Consider the following 20,277-nt stretch of genomic DNA (forward strand, 5'->3'; position numbering starts at 1 on the left):
CCAGTACCGATATATGAGCTGGTTGTTTGTGCAACTATTCTACGACACTATATTCGCTGTGCTTCAAGAATTTTAAGAATTCTTTTGCTTCTTTTTCAGTCACTAGCTCATTAACAGTTGGTTCAGGTCCCGCCGACTTCTCTTTCTCTTGTTCAATTGTTAATGATTTTCCTTTAACCTGCTCGACTTTTATATTTGCGGTATAACGCCTTCCGCTGCGCGTATAAAAACCCTCATCTTGACCTTCCTCTGATGCATTAATTGGGATCTCCTCTCCCGGGATTGTCACATTGCAGCTATAGTTCCACGGTACCCTTTTGCTATCTTTATAAGGGAAAGCAACGGGCTTCTGGATTATGACCTTTGGCGCAACTTGTGCCCCAACTTCATTCATTCTCGGACGCGATATGATAACCACTGGGTGGTTGACTTTGTAAACGCCCTTCATCGACCTCTTTTCGGAGGCACACACATCTGTTTCTTCTGGGTTCCCATCATATTCGAAGAATTCCAGGTCCTTATTATCCATCAATCTTTGTAATAAAACCCTGAATTCACTACATTTCTGAATCTCGTGATCTTCTTGATCATGAAACTCGCAATAATTTTTTGCTTCTCGGGGTCTGACCCTTGAATTCTGTGTTATCAACCCTCTTTCCACCATTTTTCTTCCATACTTCTTTCAGCAGGATGTTCACTTCTGCAATATTCACCTTAATTTCTTTCCTCGAACTCTCGATTATCGCATTTATCCCCATATCTCCATGGTTGGGTAATAGATTCTCTGCATTGGATGTATCGTCAAATTTCACGATGCCCATGCTGATGAGTCTTTCAACCATTTTCTTGAAAGTGGTGCAGTTTTCTATCGAGTGTCCTGTGGCTCCTGCATGGTATTCGCATTGGGCATTTGCGTCATACCATTTTGGGTATGGAGGTTGTATTGGCTTTAGATAGAATGGAGACACGACATGTGCATCGAATAAACTTTGGTATAACTCCTTGTGCGTCATTGGAATGGGCGTAAATTGGAGTTTCTCCCTATTTTGCTTTGTATTGGGCTCTTGTCTGGGTGGGCCCTGCTGACCAGTGGTTGTGGACTTTGGTTGGCTTACGGTGATCGATTTCGAATATGAGCTCACATTATTCACCACGTGCTCTTTCTTCCTCGATGTTGACCTCTTGGCGTTTTCCGCAGCCTCTATTTTCCCATATCTTATTACATTTTCTATTATTTCTCCAGACATTACTATGTCTGAAAAACTCTTGGTTGCGCTTCCCAGCATGTGGTTAATAAAAGGTGCCTTCAGGGTGTTGATGAAGAGCATAGTGGTTTCCTTTTCCAATAGAGGGGGTTGGACTTGTGTGGCCACCTCTCTCTATCGCTGGGCATACTGCCTAAAGCTCTCATTATGCTTTTTTTCCATATTCTGTAAAGTGATTCCATCAGGGGCTATGTCTGCCACATGTCCATACTGCTTCATGAAAGCTTGTGCTAGATCTTTCCATGAACCGATCTGGGCGCGACTCAGTTGGTTGTACCATCTAGAAGCGGCCCCCACCAGACTTTCTTGGAAGCAGTGAATTAATAGTTGGTCATTATTGACATGACCTGCCATTCGTCTGCAGAATATCGTAATATGGGCTTCCGGGCAAGTAGTCCCATTGTACTTCTCAAATTCTGGCATCTTGAATTTGTGAGGAAGCACCAAATCTGGAACCAAGCTTAAATCTTTGGCATCAACTCAATGATGCCCATCAGCATTTTTTAAAACCTTAAATTTTTCCTCCAACCATTTGCAGTGTTCTTCCAACTGTCTTGCAGCCTCAGTTCTTAAGTCATCTTTTTTAACCATGTCTAAATCAGGAATAGCAGGATTTGCAGGATTATCGCCCAAATTGAATCCTGAATCAGTTGGGAAATTTATCGGGATCCCAGCATCGGCCGGCCTTTGTTGAGGCCTTATAGTGACAGATAACCTTCGGGGATATGCCTCAGGTTGGGTTTGTACGTGAGGTGGAGTGAAACCAGGGGGATGACCCTCATTCTCCTCTTCAGTGATTGCCATGGGAGTCTTTCCCTTGTCAATGGCTCTTAGTAGTTGAGCCATCTCAGCCATCATGTTCCTTTGAGCCTCCATCATTTGTTCCTTCATATCATTTTACATTTTTGCCAATTGCTCTTGCAATTGGTCCTGCATGTCTTTCTGTAACTGTTTAAATCTTTGGTCTATATTTCTCGACTTAGCGCGTGTACTGTATGGATGTGTTGCTTCCAGATTTTCTTTCTCCCACTCTCCTTCTCCCTAATAATTTTAACTAATTAGGGTCTTTCTATAAACTCGAATGCCTATGATGTGATGAAATGCAAATGCTGAATGCAAAAAGATGTCGATTTTGATTCAGTTTCATTTTAGAAAACGTTATTTAAGGAACAAAAATCTTTTCGTAAAACAGATTACAAATACACTTTTGCCCGTAGGCCTAGAGTCTTAACCCTATCTAATAATAATGCTAACTCTCATTTTTTGTCTGACGATGACTCATACATCATACTCAGCGTTCTAGCTTGTATTGCCAAATCTTGCAAGTATTTAGCAACCTCTCGAATCTGAACTAGGGCCTCTTCCATGACATGATCCCTATCTCTTAATTGATCCCGAAGATGGTGAAGTTCTCCCTTCCACTGTTCTTCTCTTGTCTCAAGCTGCTCAATCCGTACCTCATAGTCCTGTAGTGCCGCTTCTAACTGTCTAATGTTATGCTTCATATTCTCAATCTTGTCCAAGCTTGCCTTTAACTCAATTGCAGAGTTACGACTTCGGTAATGATGAAGGGATCGTCCAAGCTCTGACACCTTAACTTTTAATCCTTGATTTTCTTTCTCTAGGGCCTGATTACAAGACTGCATTTCTTGGAACTTTTTCTCCCAATACTCAGCCTTGACTCTTTCTTCTTGAATCTCTTGTTGCCATTGCTCTGAAGATTTCCCTAATCCGACCCTTTTCAATGTCATCTGAGCTTTCTTATAATGTATCTTTAGGTCATCTCGATCTTCCTCTTTTCCTTTTTCATCTTCTCGACTTCCATCTTTTGAACGTCAACATCGAGACTTAAGCACATTTTCTCCTCTTCGAGTTTCTCAATCCTCTTTTCTAGCTCTAAATTCTTCCTTTCAAACTCTTGCTTCATAACCTCCAACTCCGACGGGATCACTCGCAAGTTCTCCTCTAATGATCGAGCCTCTCCCAAAATCGGCCTAGGGATATTATCGTTGAATCCCTTACTAAACCACCTTTTATACTCAGGAGTTGACATCGAGCCTTCAGTCAAGATCTTCATACAGAAAGGCTTCTTCCAAGCCTCAGAAATCTCCCGTATCTTCTTCTTGTAGTGATCATCTTTATAAGAGAAATCGCTCTAAGCTAAACCTTGTGTAGCCGGTATAAACTGCCTTACTTGATACTGCCTTAGAACAAACAATGGTGTATATCCAACAACTCCCCAAATTCCTGGCAAAGGGACCCAATTGAAACTGCCACATCGGTAAAGGACTTCACTAGGAACCAACCAAGGAGCCTTCCACATAACATCTTCCTTTCGAAGATTCTGAAGAATATCTATCCACCTCTCTTCTGAAATGTCATCTCTTCTAGGCATGTCTACAACTTCCTTTAAGGGAGAATAACCCTCAAAGAATACTCGGCAAGGATCCTTATCAAGCTTCCAGAAGTGGCTATGAAACCAGACCAACAATAACTGTGCACATCCAATGAACCTTCCTTCACCGGTTCTTCGACATGCATTCAAGGATCTTATCGTCTCAGTTAGGATCTCGGGCATAGGTGTGTTTTGTTTACCAAGTCGATCGAATAAATCCGTAACCGCCTCATCTATATACCCCAACGCCTTTGGGAAAATCACCATGCCGTAAATACTCAAAGCTAGGACGTCGACCTTTTTCTTCACGTCTGGATGTGTTGATATCAAATCCCTTAAAACGGCCCATGGAATGCATTTACTATCACCCTTTTGCTGTACAAGAGCTACAGCCCACTGCTCACTCATCCCAGTAATCATTACCAACTTCTTCGTAAAAGTTGGAACGCTAGCAGGCCTGACATAAGCCTTGTGACCCTGAATCTTTGGGCAACGCAATAAAGTCGTATACTCCTCCAAAGTAGGTACAAGAACAACATCCCAAAATGTAAAGCAACTATAAGCAGGGTTCCAGAACTGTACCATAGCTCGAAACAAGTGTCTATCTACCTTGACGTCTAGCAAATATGGAAGGTCTCCAAATTCCGATAGAAAAGCTGCTTAGCTTTATCATCCCATTGGGCCCAAATGTTTCTCAGCTCCTGCAACTCATTTTGCGTCAAATTAACACGGGTGAAATCCCATAATTCTGACGTATATCCCTCAGTGACACTATCTCCTTTCTCTAATCGGGTTTTCTCTGACCAGGTACAGACAGAAGTATTGTCCTCCACTTTACTAAGGTATTCGTTCCTCATTATAAAACTTCCTAACTCAGAAATCGAACCTTGAATCGACACCTTTTAATGATGAATGGTATGCGATGATGACAAAAAAAATAAAATAAAAAACAAGTTAGTATCATATAAAAATATGTAATAAACAAGCACTTATAAAGGTAGGTACTAAAGGTCATCCTCATACTACCTCAGGCAAGCACTTAAAGTTCACTAAATGTAGTTCGGTTCTGAAGCAAAGGTACCTGAACCAGCAGATTCCTCGATCCTCACCCATTATAGGCTCATATGGACCAAGTTCAGTTCAGGGGAATACATTTCCTTATGCCCATGCGGAGGTGAAAACCTCACGAAGACATAGGTACGGATGTATTCCGGAAGCGATCCTCTAGCCCATGCGGAGGTGAAAACCTCACGAAAGCATAGTTTCTCACTCCCACTTAAAAGGTGTGACCACAACGGTCATGCAATGCAATGCAAAACTATTTAAGGACTCAAACCAATGCATCAGGTATTATATCATAAACCACAAAAAAAAAAACTGATGAAATGCAATGAAAGGATCATATTTCAAAACCAGATTTTCAATTTTCGATAAAAAGACAAAAGTTAATCAACTTGTGGCTTGACTCTCTTATTTAGTCCCCAGCAGAGTCGCCAAGCTGTCGTAACCATTTTTTTTTGAAAAAACGGGAATCGACTTAGATTTTTGGAAATGAAAACGAATAGAGGAGTCGCCACCAATCTTTTTTGATGAGGTGTGATCGGATCACCTTAAATTAATCATTTTAATAAAAGTTAAGATTTACTAAAACGATAATTTTTGGTTTACGAAAATTAGAAAATGAGTTCGGGAGTCGGTTACACGCGAGGAAGGATTAGCACCCTCGATACGCCCAAAATTGGCACCTAGTTGATTAATTAGTGTCTTAGTGTCGAAAATTTGAAAACTTGAAAGAATTTAAAATACGATCCCTCTTTGTAAAGAAAATGCTCAAATGTTAAAAACCTTCTCGTCTCAAAATATAAAATGTCACATCCAGTAAGTTAGGACACGACATCTTGAATTTTCGAGAGCGAGCTTGCCTTTTATATAAAAATTCGTATATTTCAAAAGGTTATTCAGTTAGTTAAGTTGAACGAGGAAAATCAAAACCCAGTAAGTTAAGGCACGTTTCCTCGAATTTTCGAACACCGAATATTGCCTTTACTTGCAAAAATCTTATTTCGAGGTAACAAAATGCCATACCCAGTAAGTTAGGGCACAACACCCCGTATCTCCGAGAATAAGCATTTTTTAAAACTCATGTCGCGATTTAAAAGAGTATTCCGTTATTTAGGTTAAAGGAGAAAAATCGAAATCCAGTAAGTTAGGGCACGATTATCTCAAATTACCAAATACGGAATATTACTTTTATGAAAGAATTATTATTAGGTTGGATATAATGATAATAATAATAATATTAAAGTAAAGTAAATAATAATCAGTATATAAATATATATATATATATATATATGTATATAATAGAAATACACACTACTATATAATAATAATAATAAATATAGAAATACAAAAAGTAAATATAATAAAAATATTAAATTAAAGTAATAAAAACAATACTATATATAAATATATATATACATAAAAATATACACTAATATATAATAATAATAGTAATAGCAAAAATAATGAAAATATGAGTAATATTAATAATATATTTAGAATACAAAAGTAAAGTAACAACAATAGGGGTGATAATAATAATAATAATAATACAAACAATAATATATATAATAATAGTAGTCGAAATAAAAATAATAGAAGTAACAATAATGATAGTAATAATATAAATAAATATGGAGAGGGTATATATAATATAATAATAATATAAATAATAATATATACATGAGAAATAATAATAATAATATAAATAATAGTAAAAATAATAAAATAAAAAAATAAAACAAAGCTCTTAACTCTCTCCCTCTTTACCCATTCAAGCCATGGTCCAATTAAGGTACCAGGCCGGATGGCGGCGTCCGTCCGCATCTTCTTTGTTGTCGCCGGCCACCGTCTTGTGATGGTATTTAAATTTAAAAATGTATTATTTTTGTTTTTTTTTTATTTTATATCTAAATATATGTATACTATTTTTGAAAGAAAAGAAAAAAGAAAAATGTTTATATGTACAAAAAAAGTGAAAATAAAAGGAAAAAAAATAAAAACCTTAACGCGTTTGAATCTTTTCTTCTTCAATACTCGCTTTTTTTTTATTTCAGATTTGCTTGCAAACCTTTTGCTTTTACATTCTTCTCTTTTTTTTTAATCAAAAAAACCTTTCAAAAATACAATTATTTCCTCCTCTCCCCTTTACAATGGACTTTTGGTTTTGCTTTTATAGCCATCTTACATACATTTCTTATCATTCTATGTCTCTTCTCCATTTGACGGTGTAGGTGCAAGTGGGAGACAAGGTGGTGGAGTAGGTGCAAGTGGGAAGCAAGGTGGCTAGGGTTTTGTCTTTTTTTTTAAAAAAAAAAATAAGTTTAGGTTGTATTGGGCTAAGATTTTTATTATTTGGGCTTAGCTTTGGGTCTGATTTTGTAATTGAGTTTGTGAATTGGGTAGGATTTAGGTTTGATTTTAATTTGTTGGGCCGGACAAATTTAAGCCTCTACAATATGGAATTCACTAACTCAACAATTATATGCACAGAATTAACAACAGTAAGTAGTTTATTAATTTATAGCAAAAATCATCAATCTAATATTATGTGTTTACACTAACTTCTCAATCTTTGTCAAATACTAAGATTAAATTCTGGCAAAGTAAATTACATAACTAATTTCTCAATTTTCATAAAGTAAATAGATGGATTTCGTATTTAGACAAGAAAAAAAACCTTAATATTACCAATATTTTTTGTATCTGTATTTTATAACTCGAAAAGGAATTGATTGTTAGGAGCTGAATCCAAACACTTATATCATACAATTAATATTTCAAGTTAGGATAGAGGTATTCAAGTTTTTGTTTGAAAATTAAGGTGATATCATAATAATTACATAAGTGTGGTCCATATGCATAATTTCAACCATATCATCAATTTCTACTTCTTCAAGATAAGGATTTAAAAAGCAAAGACCCAAAATAATTTCCTTCTTTTCTTATTTATTCAAATGATTGTTTTCATAGTTTTCAGCTATCAATATTAAGAATTTTTCTGCCAACTGCTTTTTTTTTTCCACAAATTAGTTCAAAAATAAATTTTATTTCATCTATGAACTTAGATGCTAAATTAGGATCCTTTGAAATTTTTCTCATTGAATTCTTTGCCAAATAGTTTATATTACAAAAATGGATTAGTAACTTTTATATATATATAGAAAAGGATTGTATGAAACAGTTATGCCTCGTTATTTGTATCTATTTTTAATAGTTTAATGTCATATCAGCATTTTTATCCTAAAAGAAAAATCAAATCCAAATGAAAATCCTAAAATTCAAGATGAAATTACTGATATGACATTAAACTATTGGAAAAAGATAATATCTTTATTTCATATAATCATTTCTCGTAAATATATAATTACTATAAAACCAATGTGATTTTAGACACTTTTATAATTTTTATAATTAAAATGTGATTTTAGACACTTTTATAATTTTTATAATTAATCTTTTAATAATTCAAACATTGAATTTTTAATATAATTATATTTTTATGCATATAAAAATTAAATTAGTATGATATTTTATCATATAAATTCAAAATACCATCTATATTAATATATATTTAATGATAAATTCTTTTTATATAAAATATATAATTAAAAAATTAATTTACACTAAACTTTATCATCTACATAAATTGAGGCACAAAAAGTTACAAAAGTGTTAAAACATACACTTTCTAATTATCATATCCCAACCTTCAGTTCAATTGATTAATCCATAAATTTTCAATTAAAAATAAAGTTATTTTTTGAATAAAATGATTATTTTTGTTTTGGTCTCTCTACTATTTTCAAATTTGATATTTAGCCTGTATAGTTTTAATTTAACATAAACTTCTCCTCTACTTTTATAATATTATTTGTTAGTTCATACAATTACGTCATTAATTATTTCGACTAAAATATTGATATAGATTTCTTCTTAAAACACTCATTCTAATTCATTATCGGTAGGTAAAAGCCCTTGTACCCCACAAATGATAAAATTATAGTTTAGTATTTTCAAAAATTGACAAGTTGTAAATTGAAATAATAGTAAAATTGTATATTGATCCTAAAAATTTATAATTTAATTTTAATCCTCAATTTTTTTAGCTTTGTCATTACTCATCTTGTTAACATAGAATTTTTTTTTATAAAAAACAATCCACTCTAATATTAAATATATTCACTATTTAGACCAATTAATTGCACTATAAAAATTTAAATATCAATTTATACTATGGGACCAAAACTAGACTTTAGCTTTAAAAATCAAACTTTCAATTATTTTACAAATTAGTTACTTTGGTACAAATTTTCGATTTAACAAATAGATTTGATTCAAAAATTTACCCCACTTAAATGTCATATTCAATCAAATCCAGAAATGAACATTATTGAGAAAGTTTGGGTTTTTTTTTTTTTTTTTACTTTACAACAAAGAGAAAATAGAGTTAATTTATTGATTTAATCATGGTGGTGGCGTCGTAATATTGATGATGATAATGAGGATAGCCGTTTATCTTTATTTATTTTATTTATGACAGCTAGGAAAGTTGTCTTTTATTTATTTAATTTTTAACTATTATTATTTCCTTAAATCTTTGATGTTTCTTTTTTGTGCATGTCTTTATTTTGGTTGTAGGAAGCAGACATAATTATGGCCACCCACAATGTTACCCAATTTTTCTAGTAGTAGTCTACATGAATTCGAGTGTGCATCCACCTTTTCCCATAGTATATATAATGCCATCTCCACTTTCATTCTCTTTTTACCCTAAACCCCATTTGATTTCCAAAAAAATACAATATTATGAGTAAAATATCGGGTATGTTTTATTATTTGTTTGTTGGGCTAAATTAGAAAATTGTTTTACGGGAGATTTAAGATGAATCATAAATTTTGGAGGGTTAAATTGTAATTTTATTATTATATTAATTCATAATGTTATAAATTTTAAAGAAATTAAAGGCATATTTACTAGGGGCACGATTAATTTAATTGTACCATACATTCCAAAACTTTTGAAATTATTTCCATAAAGTCCTTTCATTATTAAAACCATTAATTTAATTGAGATGTTAAATATTATGTGGCATAGTTTAAAATAAAAGTTTAAAGAAAATGAATATTAAAAATTTTGATTTTGAGATTTTAAAACTTTTATAAAAGCTTTATAGCTCACTTTTTTTATTTAGTTTTTACTTTTTTAAAAATTATTTTAAATTATACTATATAAAATTTAACATTTCGTTTAATGATTAAATTAACAATTTGAATAATTAAAAACTTAATTAATATAACATTTATAATTAAACATAATTACAATCATAATTGATGAAATTAATTCTATAATCTCTTAATCTCTAAAACCAACTACTATTTTGCATTGGAAGTGATTTAACATCTTTTCCTTCACATTCTTCCAAGTACTTGCTCTCCTTTGCCTTGAATAATGATATACTTTGGTCCACTTTTTCTTTGAAATTAATTAAAGGGTAAAATATGTAATAAGTTGTTATATTTTTGTAAATTTAAAATTTTGTTTTTATATTTTATATTTTTAGAATTTTATTTTATATTTTTTATTTTTAAAATTTTAAAATTTAAGTCTAATTAATAACACTGTTAAATTTATTTTATTAAATTTAGGTTCATTACAATGTCATTTTTAGCTACATGACTATCAAATGAGTATTTAAAATAGAAAGACTAAATTTTTGTAATAAAAGTTCATAGACTAAATTTTAATTTTGTGAAGGTACATGGACTTATAACATATTTTAACTTTAACTAAACTTACATTCTTCTAATAAAATCTTAGCTCAATAATATTGAAATTTTAAAAGTCATGAAATCTCGAATTTGAGTGTGATTTTTCTCTAAAATTATTTTGATTATAATTAATTAGAATTTAATTAATCATTAAATTAAATTATTGAAATCAATAATTTGAATTCAACTTTCGAAAAAACTAAATCCATTCACTTTAGTACGACACCAAGCACTTGGAATGGTTTGGGTTAGTGAAGATTAGTCTAAATTGGATGAATGGGTATTTTGTGGGCACTAAGAGAGCAAATCTTGATAGTGCGGGACACATTAGCCGCATATCTTAAAGAAAAAAGGGTTTAAAAAAATAGTGTTTTAAATAAAAATCATCATTTCTTTTTTCTTTTTGCTTTATTTGCATTCATTGTACAAACATCAATCCCCAAAATACCTGATTAATTGCTCCCTACAACTTATCATTCAATACCCACATTCATACCATTTTATATCTTTGCTTTTCCATTGTATTTGTTGACTATTTCTCTATTTATTTTTATATAATATTTAAAATTATTTATACTTTCTCTTTAAATTATAAATAAAAGAATAATATAATTCAATATACTTAAATTCACATCTTCTTATATAAACACAATTAAATTTTAACTCAATCAGTAATTAATAATAATATTTTTTAAATCCCAAAAAATTCATTTGGCATTTTCCCATTACCAAAAAGAAGAGAAAAAAATCGCCATACACGGCTAAAAAGACTATAAAGAAAAGAACCCATTACCACCTATCTCATCAATTTGCTGCTACGTTACAAATTTGTGAACGTTTTCCTTGATTTGACCCACCAACTCAAAATTCACACATTTTTAACATTTTTAATTCCCAAAATTCGTGTTCTCATATTTTTATTTATATGTTTCATCATATCATAATGTATTTACATAAAATATACTAAAAATCATATATACATTTCATTCACAGTTATATATCAATTACACATCAATTTTGATTTAATTTAAATGAATAATGTTGTGTTATTTTATGTCCGTTTATGTTATACCTATAACTCACGTTCTACTAACTTCTCAAGATAATACTTTAGATTATTAGTCACTTTGCGAGCTAGAAGCATTTGTAAGGTCAAGAGTACCTAATAAACCCAAGCCTTTGTGAGCCCTCAACCTCATAAGCACACATCATTGGGATCATAGTCTTGACATTTTTAAGTAGATTAGATGTTAGGGAATACGAAATGAATACCGAAGTGGCACGTAATGTTCAAATATCTTTTTACTTCTTTTCGAACTCTTTAACTTTTTTAAAAATTTAAAATTTGATCACTCCTAATTATTTATAACTCTCTATTCACTAAATAAACGGTGTGAATCACTATAATTTCAATCTTGTATCAATAATTTATTATAATTATAAATATTTTTATCTAATATGAAATTAACTTGAATTACTTGTTTTTCAGAAATCATTATTATTAAATAATTGAATTTTCATTCAAAATACAAAAATAAAAAAATAAAACTACTTAACCTTACAGTTTTCAATTTTGGCTTATACCCCATATATCAAAAAAAAATACATCATTTTCTATAATATTCACATAATAAATTAAATCTTATCAAACAATGAAAAATCTAGAATAAAAACAAAAAAGCCAAATAGAGACATGGAACTCAATCAAAAGTCACTGTCTTCTCTTCTCACAATCAAAAGCGCGTAGCCGTCCGCTTCTCCTTGCCCGGTACCGTTCAATTTCTCTGAATTAATCATTTATCTAATAATATATGAAATAAAAATTCAGAAAACACTTAAAAATCCTTTTGTAGGCATTTCATTTAATCACAAAACAGAAGAAAAAAAACTATTTTTTGTTTTATTAGTTTTTGTGTAAATTCATACTACACATTGTTTCGTGTTACAAAATAGCAGTAAATAAAAAATTTTAAAAAAAAATCTAAAATCTGGCATTTTCAAATCCATGCAAATCGCTAACTCTATTCATATGCTTCCTCATGATCGCCACTTTAGCCAATCTCTCCGCTGCTCTCCACGCCGATGTCGGCGTTAACGGCTCGACCTTTTCCTCCACGTGACCGTTATTAATGTTACTAGTACTATTATTTACCCGTTGTCGTTGGTGTCGCCGGTTTAACTCAGCTAATTCGAATTCCAATGTGCGAATAAATTCTTCGCCTGAATTCGAACCTGATTGTATCAACAAAGTTCGAGCTGAGGTAAGGAGTAGGTGAGCCCCTGATAAATCGTTCCGCTCGATCAACCTGCGAGACTCCGCCACAGCGCGCGTGCTCACATGGAGGTTCCTCAACCGTGCCGCGCCGTGGGACGAAGGTCGTACGGACTGCGACAACCGAGGTAAGTTTAGGCTTTGATCTCGCGAGTAGACCATCTCTTGAGTGAAGGGATCAATGTAAGCAGCTCGTATGGACATCGCCCTATGGGACCCGCGAGTCGTTACTGGTACTTTCAATTCCACTAATAAGTCTTTCTCCTCGCCCAAATGTAGATCTCCAACTCGCACCGAATTAGACCCAATCAAAGCTGGTCGAGTCGTTAATGAATAGGCCGATGATATCTCAGTCGGGGCAGAACCGGATGAGAATCCGAGTTGAAGCCTCACGTCTTGAACCACGACGCTCAATAGACCATTCACGATTTTGCAAAAGGCATCGTCGTTTGGCGCGTGAGTGCACGATCCGAAACCGAAGGTGTGTACGGGGATATCCGAATGGGCCAAGCGCGTGGTGGAAACAACTGGAAGGTTCTGATTAGTGGGATTGGACTGTGACTGTTTATCATGACAGTCCGATAAGATCATAACACTGGCAACGGCGTTTTTTTCCCTACGATCCTCCAACACTTTGGCCGCCTTTTTGAGAGCGTCGTTGACACTCATCCCTTGTCGGTTACTTCCCAACGCATCGACGATCCTCCTCGCCGATCGCCGTCCGCCGGAACTCATTCTTTTCAACGGCAACAACCGTTTCGAGCTCGACGAGAAAATCACGATCGACAAACGGTCTTTCTCGTCGAGCAAAGAGATAATCAACCGCATCGCACGTTTCACCATCTGCAACCTCATCGCACTCCCGCTAATATCCAACACCGTAACCAAATCAATCGCGGCACGTTTCAACCCACGATGCGTCGCGATTGGCGCGCTCACTTTCATAACCACCACGTAACTCTCGTAACTCCTCCCGGCCGCCACCATCGCTGCCTCTTGCGACAACTGAACGTCCACATTCCTCGCATTACTGGTCGGAGTAACAAAAAAACCTTGGAACCCTTCCTCTTCATCGTCGTCTTCAGTTTCCTCGGATTCAGGAATCGGGTTGAACTGAGAAAGAGAAACCGGCGAAGCCAACGGTTCATCGTCGTTGTAGACCCGAAACGGCTTCGTTTTGACGTCGCCGAAAGTAGTTTTATGGCGCTGTTCGTGGGAGAGTAAAGGGAGTTCTTTCCAGGTGGTGGAACATACAGGGCAAATTTGCAATTGTTGCTTCCTGATATGGGCGGCGACACAATGGAAATGGAAGGAATGAGAACACTCCGCCGTGAAAATCGCCGTGCCTTGCCCCGTTTTCACGCTTTCTAAACAGATCCCACATCGACCACCCTGGAAAAAAAATAAAATAAATAAATATAATAATGAAAAAAAAGACAAAATTTTCAATTGAAAATAAAAGAAGAAGAAGCTTACTTTGGAGATACACAGAGTGGATTTAAGAAAGGAGAAACTAGAAGGGGATTTAGGGGAAGAAGGGGTAGATAAATGAGGTGTTCTGCAATGGAGCTTGGGGCTATTTGGAAGGGATGAAGTAGCAGTAGAAACGGTTCGGCAACGGAGACTGGGGCTTGAACCCGGTCGAGATCGTAACCTTGGTGTTGATGGGTTGGAGAAAAACCCGAACTTTGATGAAAATCTTGGACTTTTAGTACCATGGCTTTCTTCTTGTTGTTGTTTTTCTGGTAAAACAGGGCTGTCCTGTTTTTTAGGAATTGAAGTACAAAAAGCTCTTCTCCAACCAGTCACCATTTTTGAATGCTCTGTTTCAAAGGTGGGATTTTTAGTTTATGAACAAGGATTTAATTTGGTAGTGAAGGAGAAGAAATGGATTGAGCATATGGAAATGGAAATTCTGATAATAATAATAATAACAACAATAAATCTCTGCTTCGCTTCTCTTTAGAAATACTACTCTCCCCAAACAAAAAAGATTACTGTTGGTAATGCTATGAAAAGAAGAAAAAGAATTTTTAAAAACAATTCTATATAATATAGTGGTATATATATACACAGTAGTCTGCAATGGCGATGGCTGATTTACTAAGTTAATAATTTGGAAATATAATAATGAGGCTTGTGCTGATCCAAAGAGCAGCTGTAAATTATAGACATTTGTTGGTAAGATCATAATTGCCAGTGCCACTCAGTATTAATTATTAAGTTGATATCAATACACACACGATTTTAATATAGGCTCAAATATATTATAGCTACTTAGAATTTAGTTTTTTATTTTTAATTGTATAAATTTAATTTTTTACTTTTCAAATTTTAAAATTGAAATCTAATTGTTAACTCAGTTAAAATTATTTTGTTAAATTCAAGTTCATTATAATAAATTTTTTAATTAGTTGTTTTCAAGTAAATATTTTATTTTACTTAGTTACATTGAATTTTTTAATATTAACTTAAGTTTTATGTTTTCAGATTTTATCTTTTTATAAAATGATTTTTTTATAATTTTTGAACCCTACATAAAATTTTAAAATCATTTTAATAAATAATTCTTACAAAATAAAGTAAACTATATTGTGTCACTCAACTATAAGTCCTTTTTTTTATCATTCAATTATGATTTTTTTAATTTAGTTACTCAACTATGAATTTGTTTCTTTTAAGTCACTCAACTATTAATTTTTTTAAATTGATCATCTAACTAATCGAGATTGTTTCTTTATCCATCTTTGTTAATTGCATTGACCGAAGGGTGATGTGGCGATTGAAAAATAAAAATAAATAAATATAAATATTTTAAAAATATAATAACAATTTTAAATTTTATATTAATATTAAATAAGAATAAGAATAAAAATATAATAATAAATTTAATTTTATATTAATATTATATTTTCAAAAATATAATTATTCTTATTTAATATTAATATTAATATTAATATTAATATTAAATTTAAATTTATTATTATATTTTTTGAAAATATTATATATTTCTTTAAATATTTTAGAATTAGAATTAAATTGAAATCATTTGTAAATTTGAGGGTTAATTTCTTAAAATTATGACTAAATTGATATAATATGTAAAAGTTGAGGGCTAAATTTGTTATTATACAGATTTTTAACTACCACATCACCCTCCCATTAGTGCAATTAACAAAATGGGTCAAAAAGATAATTTTGATTAGTTCAGTGACTAAAAAGAAAATGACCTATAATTAGGTGACCTGTGGTGCAATTTATCCTAAAAATAATTAATAACTCTCATCTAAATTTTTTTGAAAATTACTTTTTATATGAAATTTTCAAAATTATTTTAATTATTATATATATAATTTTTATTTTATATAATAAAAATTTAAATTAAATAAAAAAACCTATTCATTTCAAATAACCATAATTTTTAAATAAGAAATGAATTCACTTATATTGGTGTGAAGCTTAAGTGAGTTTACATCTTTTATAAGATTAATATTTTAACAATTTAATTTTTAAATTTATTTATATATTTAATCTTGTTGCGCATGTAAATTATTAAAATTTAACATATATAATATATAAAAATATAATGTGAAACATAACGGTTAAATTATTAAAATATTAATTAAATAGATGATTTTTTTTTTATTTCTCTATTATTTTTCTCAATAACCTTACTTTAAAGAACAGTAGAAAGTCAACGCATTGGGTATTGTCTGAAAGTGAAATGAGCACACCCCACGTTGCCACTTCCATTTTTAGTCGCTTCATATCAAATGAAACCCTTTTTTTGCTGAACAACACACTTTCGCCTTACTCTTCGCCATACTTTCCTCTCTTTCCATGTTTCTCTTTTTTTTTATTGATTTGGGTTTCTTTTTATCCTAATTTACATTAAAATCCAATTTAAAATCGAGTTAAATTTAATTTCAAATAAAAAGTATTTTTATTTATTTATAAGATTTAAACTTTTAATTTTATTTTTTACAAATTATAATAATGAATAAAGCTCAAACAATAAATGTGACTTAAACTCAAGTCACACCTGCAATAATAAACACCTTTAATCATCATGTCATTACATGTAATTTTAAAATTTTTCACAAGTGAGACATAAACCTTAAATCTCAAATACACATTTAAAATACTAACTACTTTTAATTTAATTTATTTAATTTTAAGAAACTTAAATTTTTATCAATTAACTCAACATATATTAATTAAAATTTTCATTTTCATAAATCCTCTAATAAAAAATCTTGAATTTTGTGAGATTTTATCATAATATAATAAATATCTGAACACTTTTGTAGTTGATTCCATTTAAAATGTTAAAATTAGTTGCATTGTAACATTTATGGTAGGTTTCTTTTCTTCCATTAATGAATGTATTTCCATATTATTTAAATGAGATCCAATTAAAAATTTTGGGTATTAATTTAGAGAGTTAAATTAGTTGATTGGTGAATAGTTTTGAATTGGGTATAAAATTGATTGAATCAATTGAAAGAATTTTTTATTTTTATTTTTAGTTATGAATTTTAATACTTTATATATATTGTGTTTGTAAAGTCACTTACTAATTGAATTTAGATGTAATTGCTTGTAATTATATAAGGGAACATGTCTGGGTAACTATTGTAATTTGGAGCACCCTAATTACACTTTCCAATTCTTAGGAGAGGTGAAAATTAGAGTAATTTCATAGATAAATACACCTAAATACAATTTAAAAAATATTTTATACAAATTATAAAATTTATATTATAAGCATGAACATGCATCAAGATTTGAGATGATTATGGTAAAATATTTCTTATATTTTAAATCCTAAAAATATATTATAAAAATAATTTTGTGAATTTTATAAAGTTATAATAAAATATTACATTATTTTAATTATAAAATTTTTTAAAGTAATGGCCAAAAGTTATTATAAAAAGTAAATTACATGTTATAGAAGTGTTATAATATATTTTTTATAAAATTATGGTAAAAAATATGAACATAATTTATTTGTGTCCATGTTATAGATTATAAAAATAATATATTTATTTATAAAAATGTTATAATTTTTTTGTCATAACTTATTTATAAAAATAAGTTTCTAAAATTATAGGAAAATATATTATTTATAAGAAGTGATATGAGAGTTTTGGAAAACTTATAAAACGTTATATATTTTATACTTTATATTTTTTTTACTTAATTTACATATTCTAAAAATTAATATAATCTAACATAAATCTTTCTTCAATTTAAGTTAATGTAATTTTTATAATTAAAGATACAAACTATTTTAACTGTGAATTCAAATATTATAAGATCACTGCTAATTATGCAAATAGAAAATATTTTCTTACACCGTATCGTGAGATATGATACCATTAGAGAGAATAGTGTTAGACACAAATGCAATAGACAATTTACGAACTCTTTATTTTGAGACATTTAAGGCTTCGAAATATAGTTGAGAAGACATCTATTGTTCTAAAAAAAATATTTTCAATTTAGGATAACATAAAAAACAAAGTTGGATCATACTAGCATGTTGCATATTTCATAACTTCAATAGTAGGTAGAATCAAGATAATCCATACTTCAAAGAGTACATGAAACAATGCGACATTGATAATCTTAATTATGCATATTCAAATGATAATGATAATGAACTTGGTCAAGGACCAATAAACGACGATAAAGAGCATATGTTAAATATTAAAAGAGAGAATAACTCAACAAATATGCACTAAAATAATTAGATAAAATCCCATATGATGTTTATTTTATTTTTATTTTTATTAGTAATCGTGTTATCAACTACTTGTTTAGACTAACATAATACATATGATGATTTGATTTTAATTTTTGTTACTTGTTCAGAAATTAATTTTATCGATAGTAATATTTTTTGTAGTAATTAATAATTTTGAAAATATATAAATTATATAACTGTAATTACAATTTGTTATCAAACATAAGCCAAACACATTTAGGAAATTATAATTTTTATAATTATAAGAGAATGTAATTACTACTTTAATAATTACATTTCATTCAATTACTCCGTATTATCCAAGCAGATCCTTAGTCAAATTAGACAAACTAATTAAACTGATTCAATTACTCATCTAATTTTAAAAAACTCGACCGCTTCTAAACACAACCCTTGAATCTTTAATTCAAAAGAAAGTACACACAAATATGCTTGAGCTCGAAATATTTTAATTATTTAGATAGTAAAGATACCAATTACTGGTAGATTTTTTAATTAATTTTTAATTTGTTATTTGTGATATTTAATTTTTTTCTCACTTTAATACTTTAAACTATCATTTCCATCTTAAGTTCATCTTGCAACAATTTTCCAATAAAAACGTGATTTATGATAAATTCTTATTACATGATTGTAATTTTTAGGAAAAATAAGATAAAAATATTTAAATACTAAAAATAAAAAAAATGAATATAATTTAAGGGTCTAGACAAACCCTTTAATTTTAATGATAATATGAAAATGCATTTTTTTTTCATTGGATCTCAATTTTAGTATGCGAGCATCTAGTTTTACGGTCAACTGGAATAAGGCAAAATCTTTTTCGGATTGAGAAATGGGAACCCTTGTGGCACATGATTCTTGCTAGAATCTAGAAATAAGCCTAGTTTTTTTTTTTTTCTTTTTTTAAATTGATTATGTAAAAATTATACAATTATTAGAATAATAAAACATTTTTATTGAATAAAAAACGACTTTGTTACATTAATTTTTATTATATAAGCATTAATTGCAACAATAAATAAATAATTTCACCCAAAGTGAGCAAATGCATGAATTAAAAAAAAAAGTCTAAGAAAGGAGGTCCCCAAAGCAATGATGAAAATGGAATTGTTAGATAATCATTTAAAATTAAGGAATTGAAATTGTGGCAAACACAATCTATGTCATCCATCTTTTTTTTTAGTTGACCATCACCCAATTCATAGCTCTGTTTCTGTTAATATAATTTATCTTTCTTCAATTATTTTTTAATAAATTATAAGAGAGAAAAGCTCTCACGGTAACATGACTAATACAAGTTGAACTCAAATTATATCTAGACGATGAACGCTCTGATCATCAAGTTAATACACGAGATTCTACGTCATCCATCATTAATATTGAAGTTTAGACCCATGAAATATGCTTAAGTGAGATTAAATTAGGTTCTCAAATTAATCTTTTACTATTTAAAGAGTTAAGATAAAATTAAATTGGAATGGAGTTAAGTTTTATTGTTTAATAAAGTTTTATTCTATTTTTTATTAGTACAAAAATTAAATTGATATTTAATAATAGTGATATTAATTTGATCATGCCTTTATTGTGTGCGTGCAAGTACTAACTATATAATTGTAAAAATATTAATAAAAATAAATGAAAATTACTTCAAAAGTTTGAATAAGTAACAACAATATATTGAAAAACAATTAATTGATATCATTAGACATTTATTAAAATTTTAATATATATTTAGATA

The 20,277-nt window shown here is 30.3% G+C and overlaps 1 protein-coding gene across 1 annotated transcript; it reads right to left on the reverse strand.

The window, feature by feature from the left end:
• Positions 1 to 12,347: 12,347 nt before the first annotated feature.
• On the reverse strand, positions 12,348 to 14,946 carry LOC108466389 (probable E3 ubiquitin-protein ligase EDA40). The gene is made up of 2 exons (XM_053023811.1): positions 14,240 to 14,946; positions 12,348 to 14,155 (listed from the first exon to the last, which is right to left on the reverse strand). Exons 1-2 carry the CDS (start codon positions 14,573 to 14,575, stop codon positions 12,473 to 12,475), a joined length of 2,019 nt encoding a protein of 672 aa, XP_052879771.1. The 5' UTR covers positions 14,576 to 14,946; the 3' UTR covers positions 12,348 to 12,472.
• Between the last annotated feature and the right edge of the window lie 5,331 nt (positions 14,947 to 20,277).

This window comes from Gossypium arboreum, chromosome 2 (assembly GCF_025698485.1).
Source record: "Gossypium arboreum isolate Shixiya-1 chromosome 2, ASM2569848v2, whole genome shotgun sequence".
Lineage (NCBI taxonomy): Eukaryota > Viridiplantae > Streptophyta > Magnoliopsida > Malvales > Malvaceae > Gossypium > Gossypium arboreum.